The sequence below is a fragment of the Lipotes vexillifer genome, unplaced genomic scaffold, assembly GCF_000442215.2.
Source record: "Lipotes vexillifer unplaced genomic scaffold, Lipotes_vexillifer_v1.1 scaffold916, whole genome shotgun sequence".
Taxonomy (NCBI): domain Eukaryota; kingdom Metazoa; phylum Chordata; class Mammalia; order Artiodactyla; family Lipotidae; genus Lipotes; species Lipotes vexillifer.
The window spans coordinates 6,793,471-6,799,814 of record NW_006798383.1 but is presented as its reverse complement, the minus strand read 5'-3'; the positions used below and the strand labels follow the sequence as shown (position 1 = coordinate 6,799,814).

The following is a 6,344-nucleotide window of genomic DNA, read 5'->3' as shown; positions in this document are numbered from 1 at the left end:
CTGCTCTTTCTTCATGAGCAAAGCCTGAGCGCTCAGCCTTGGTGCCCTTGTTCTTTGACCTTTGGGAACAGTCTCCATTAGCTCCCCGCAAGTTATGGTAAGATTGCATTCATCGAGTCTGCTCCCAGGCCATGTTTATAGCCTCTACTCCCACTTCACTTCCCTTTATGCACCTCCACCAAACTGGGTCTCTTGAAGTTGACAAAAGAAGAACAAAGATACCGCTCTAACCTTTGCTGCTCTGTTTATTTGCTCAGACTGACCCGCTTGCCCTGGAACACTCTTTTCTCACATCTTCAAATTAAGAACATTTTTACTGTATTCCTAGTCCCACCTTGAAAGCTTTGGCAGATCCCCAGCTTCTTCCTGTCTTACATAAGCCACCATAGCACTCTGGACAAAATATAACAACACTTACTATACTTTGTGTGTGATATCCCCTGAGTAGCTAGCTTTTTCTCTGGGGAACTTACATCTCTCGGGGTTTGGGGGAGCTGGTCTGGGATGGGTCATCATGGTTCTCTATCTATCCCTGTACCCACCGGCCAAGGAGAAGGCTTGTGTCAGCGCTGGGTGGAGTCTTAGGTCCTTTATAATGTGATTTCCCCTAAGAGTGGGTTCTGGCTTCCTGTGCTGTGCAACTAGAGCAGCAGAGCTTATCTCTGAAGACCATGGAATTCTCTGGACTGATTTTCTTCCTATTGAGGCTGGGAGAGGAGACTGCTTGATATTTGCAATGCCTTGGGGGCTGGCATTAGAAATTTATTTGAAGTCCTCAAGGTCCCATCTCTTTCTTGCTAAAAAGAATGCAGTAACAGCAGTGAGAACTGGAGAGTCATGAGGTGGATGAGTGCTTTGCACCCAGGCCATCCACAGGGCGATATTAGGATGACGCAAATCAAATAGAACTGGCAGAGTTTTCTGTCAGCCTTTTCAGGAAGGGCAGTTTGCAAGCCTCCTGCCTCTAAAATGTTAAGGGCAGAGAAGGAAAGGGGAGGGAGCAGGCAACCTTGAAAAGAACCAACTGCAGGAAGTGTTCCTCCAACAAGGAAACCTCTGCAGGAGCCCACGTGGGGGAGACCCCGGGACCTGCCTCCTGATGGGAAAGTCACCGTGGGCACCTTTGTGGTGAAAGCATCCAATCCCATCAACCAAAGACTGAAACATGCTGTCACTCTTACCTTCTACCAAATGGTGTCCTTGCACCAATTTCCTAGCTGCAAAAGAAAATTCCTAATGTGTACCTATCTAGCAATCTAAAATGAGGGGCTGCATTGATCTGATTTAGAACTGTTGAGAAGACTTTTTGGAGACCGTGGTGCTTGCAAGCTTTTGCATTAACACAAGGAAGTGGAATTTCTATTCAAAGAAAGATGCCACTCTTCTAGGGATTCAACCAAAATGTGAATGATAAGAAGATGGAAAATGAAAGTTGGAAACGGCTGCTCTCATACCCCACTTCTTTCAGCCCATCTTAATCTGCTATAGTTTAGGTATCCTGAGCAAAATCAATGAATCTCACTTTTGCCCACCTCCAAGCTATTTGTCCTCCTGTGGCCTCTCTCCTTATTCTCCCTTGGAACCTGTGCCCCTCAGCCAACTTGCAGCCCTGCAGGCCTCAGGAGCATGACACCAGAGATGATTGTACAATTGGTTAAAAGCTCATAATAAAACCAACCCTTGAAATTGGATCCTTTGCAATTAACTGTATTTTTATCTGCACTCTTCTTACAGCAGACAAAGGCAGATGGCAAGAAAACAAGTCAATGTAAGAGATGTCAAAAAAAAAAATAGGAGAAGGAAGGAAGGAAAGAAGAAAGGGAGGGAGGGAGGGAGGGAGGGAGGGAGGAAGGATGGGCTAAATCTTCAGAGGAGGAGCATGGCAAGAAGTGTTGACAGCCCCAGACCAGCTTAATAAGGAAGTAGAGGGTTGGGCCCTGAGGCTGCTAATAGGTCTTGAGCATAGATGAACAGTGGGTTTGTGCTCATTAAGTTGTATCTACTGAGATGGGGAAGTGGTCTCGGATAGTTTAGAGTGATTCTAAACGGGAAGGACTGTCTGCCCTGCATTCTTAGTTAACCAGAATCCTTCCCCCCTCCTTTTCTAAAATGTCTACTCCGTTTTTTCCCAATATTTTGTACCAGTGTTAGGAAAACAAAACAAAACTAAACCCCTCCAAGAATGACCTTTGGGGGTTCATGACAGAGGGTTAGTAGATGAGCAGCTCTCTCCTAAAACTAGTAGAAATATTCTCTTCCTCCCCCTGGTCTTTCTACCTCACTCGTTCTCTAGGCTTGGCACTGCTGGAGAAAGTGGCCAGTGCCTTCTCTGATGTGACAGATAGTAATGATATTTCTTAGTTCTGTGTTCTGACAGAACTGAGAAACCTTGGAGCCGGAGACAGACAGGGAGGGAAATGAATCTTACTTGGGTGCTGCCAACACTATGAATTTTATTAAAGGACATTGACTCGTTTTACACGGAAAGCCTTCCACTGGTGGCTGAGACAGTCATTGGGTAAAAAAGGCTTTGATCGCAGTTTTTAGTGGAGGAAAACTTTGCTGCCAGACTCTGCAGGTTTAATTAGCACATTCTCTTGGATGGCTGTGAGTTATTTTCTTCTTTTCTTGGTATAACATCAGGCTGGACAATTAACTTCTTAGGGAGAAAAGGTTTGAAATAGTAGGTGAAGTATATAGAGCAGCTCTGTCTAGGAGTGAATATTCAAGACCCTGCCTGCAAGTCCTTGCAGGTTTCAGATGTACTGATATTTATAGTTTTGTTTGTTGGTTTTAGGTACAGACCTCTAGCTATGGATCCATGGAAGTAAAACATATTCCTCTGCTAAATTACCTTTGTCTATCCTTTGGGAAACCTGAGTGTTTTACTAGGTAGATCCATTACTAGGCAATTTGCATGATGTAAAGTCAATAGTTTTTTTTTCTTTTCTACCTTCATCAGCTACTATGTGCTAGGCGCTCTATAGACACAGAAGGATGGGATTCCAGACACCTAAAAACTTTGTGATCTCATCAAAGAGGCAGTGAGTGATCTCAGATATTTTAGAGTGGTTTTAGATAGGAAGGAACTTCTGCCTTGCATTAATAAAAGGCTCTCTTGAAAGGCTACTAAGAAAGTTAAATATAAGTATGTGGACTACAGTTTGATAGCATTCCTTGTGCCATAATTCTTTGGAAATGAGGCCACTGGGAAATCTCAGTGTGTAGGAGAGGGTCCATAGAAAAGATGTCCTCTGATCTGGACTGAAAAAGAAGACTGGCATTCAGGTAGGCAAGTCTTGAAGCCACCTCTGCCAGAGTGGGTAGCACCAGTGAAGGCGTGGCAGGGGGCATGTGCCCACGTGTGAATGGAAAGGTGAGAAAGCGAGTCCACTGACACTAAAGGGTACCATTTGAGATAGGAAGCTATAAAAGATGTCACTGAGCTAATAAGAGAGGCTTGGTTTATTGGATTGTTTGGTGTACCCACTGCTTGAGGGGCCTCTGGATGCTCACAAATAACAAAGCATCCCCTTGAAGAGGATAAAAACAAATATCATGGGACATACCTGACTGGTCCACAGGTTCTGAATCCAAGCCTAGGGGGATCAATTAAAAAAGACATAGAAGAAAAACAATATATACACACAGATGCTGGAACCCAACAGTTCCTCACAGAGATGAATTCTGTGTAAAGGCAGAGATGGCAATCCCTCGGTGTAGCCTTAGGAGAGCTCAGAGTTTATATATGATTTTCAGAATGTATGTGGCGAGTCTAGCCTTCACAGAGAATTATTATTATTTCAAACCACCCTGATTCTCTTACATTTGCATAAATCTTTGTATATAAATATAGGTATTAACATACATTTATAAATAGATACAGGCACACACAGTGGTGTGATCTCTGTTTCCTTTAAACTTGTAGAAAGCACTGCATCTCTGGGTTTCAATTAAAAAAGTTGGTGCAAGCGGAGAGGAGGTATCAGACACTCGGGATCAAGTGCTTGCTGTTGTAATCCAAGTCTGAATATTAAAATGCAAGTGTTCAGGATATGCTGGGAAACAAGAAGCAGGACGTGCACCCTCTGGCTGCTTGGGTTCTGAATCAAGAGGGAGGATGTTGTCTTATCTTCTGTTATCTCTAGGAGGGGAGCTGTCTCCCCATTTCTCCTTGGTGCTCTTAAAATGAATCAAGCATGAAATGTACCCAGGAAACCTTTCTCCCTCAGGCATGATAGGGCAGAGAAAAATAATAAGACTTGAAAGAAAAAGCCACAGATTCTTCTTGGCCGGATGCCCAAGTACTCTGTAGTTGGGGCCAAGTGAGCTGCTCGCTCTGGTAGCCAAATATTTCAGCCTTTTTTTGACTTTAGGATGTGTTTTGATCCAGTGGATACAATGTCGTAGTAGCAAAAGCTCTTCCAAGGGTCAGTTAGTACCCACTTGAGCGGACTTATTTCTTGGACATGGCTGGTACATCTGCAGCCTTGGTGAGTCACTTGGTGAGTCATTTGACCCTTCACTGAGTGCTGGGGCTGGAGAGGGAGGAAAATCATAGTACTCAGTACAGAGTGACTCACCATCCATTCACTGTGGGACTTGGCAAATGCAGTGGTGGACGACTGCCATGTGAGTGGGTTACAGACCAGGCACATGGCAGAAAGGAGATGTTCCAAATGGTACTTTTCAAATCAGCAGCCAAATGTCCATGGGAACCAGAATACCTAGAGTAATAGGAATCTCTGGGCTGCCATCAGAGGACACTTCTAGAGGCAGAAGAGGTTCCATGGTGCCCTAAAAATTACTGGAGAAGAGAGCAGGGGTATGGACCAAGCCAGCAATGAAGAACGAGATGTAAGAGAAGAAAGACCTTTGGAGGCAAAGGAGTATTTGGAGGGTTAGACCCTGTCTCTTGAGAAACGTTTCCTTGCAGTTGCCCTCGGAAAGCACTGAAGCAGTGTAGCTACTGGACTTGAAATCTTCAATAACCATCAGTAAAATGGCCATAGTACCGGGGGCGATGGTGTGCGCATTAAATGAAGGAACGCAGGAGAAGCACTTGGATCATAGTAAGACCTTAGTCCCTGTGGGCTGCTGTTAGAGCCTGAAGTTCCTCTGCTTCCTTTTTAAAAAACCAACACTGGCTCCTCTTCCCTGCAGGATCGATTGTGGTCTCCCTAACTTGGCCTTCAAAGCCTTTTTCAAGTTGCCCTCAACATTTTCATCTAAATTTATTTAGATAAGCCAGGCTTATTCATATACCGTCCCTGCATTTCTCACCTTTGACCCACGTTGTTCCCTTTGTGAGTAATGCCCGTCCCATTTTTGTCAGTTTGAATTCTGCCATTCATTCAGATCCCAATTGAATCCCCACATATCTCGGAAGCATCCCTGATTGACTTCTGAGTCTCCTTCCTTTGCATTCCTTTATCACTGGTGGCATGCTCATTATGTCAGTCAGGTTTTGGCTATGCTGTTGGCTTTCTGAGAGCCAGGTCTAGATTTTGGACTTCTTTGTATTCCAGACAACAGTCTGCCCATGCTGGGGCCAGCGGTACAGCTCACCAGGCAAAACGGGATATGAATCCCAGTTCACTCTAATATTTAGTGGCATGTGATTTCCAACAAATCACTTAATCTTTGTGAGCTTCAGTTTGCTCAACTGTAAAATGGGCATATTAATGTCTGCCTTGCAGAATGTACGTGGGGAGTAGAACTGATATGCAGAGCACTCATCTGGCATAGAATGGGTGCTAAATAAATGGTGGATATTATTATTGTTAATAGTAATAAAATAATAATAATCCAGTGAACTGATGTTTGTGCATTCAATGTACCATAAAGTCGTGGTGTTGAATACTTTCTGTTGTCCACAGTTATACAGCTCTGCTGAATTTGGGAGAAGGTGGCAGCTTATCCAGGAAGGGGTCATACCGAACAGGTTCTACTGGTGAGTCTCACTCTATTTTCTAGCACATTTAAGATATCACCTGTGAAAATGAGCACTGGAATCTTTTCCTCACCCAGAACTCTCACGTGAATTCTGTTCTTATTGGGTTAACGCACACATCCCCTAGGGCAGAAGGTGACATTGGGGTGGTAAACATCTTAAGGGAATGTTAAAGCAGTGTCATAAATCACTTCACAAACCCAACACAGATAACTGAGATTAATGGACAACAGGGGCTTTGTAACTGTTGTTTTGTTATATTTTGATGAGACTTTGAGACAGACACTTAAGAACATTGTAATAGTGACTTTTATTACTAAAAGCATGATACACACATACAGGGCATGTTCATATAAAGGTTTGCAGTGTAAATAAGTAGATCTTATTTAGT

The 6,344-nt window shown here is 43.7% G+C and overlaps 1 protein-coding gene across 3 annotated transcripts in view; it reads left to right on the top strand.

The window, feature by feature from the left end:
- The window catches only part of SORCS1 (sortilin related VPS10 domain containing receptor 1), a 275,703-nt gene that overhangs the window by 65,390 nt on the left and 203,969 nt on the right, over positions 1–6,344 (top strand). For all 3 annotated transcript variants that reach the window (XM_007470452.1, XM_007470451.1, XM_007470450.1), the window contains exon 3: positions 5,880–5,953. In XM_007470452.1, coding sequence (XP_007470514.1) covers positions 5,880–5,953 — 74 coding nt within the window. The remainder of the gene's footprint in view (positions 1–5,879; positions 5,954–6,344) is intronic.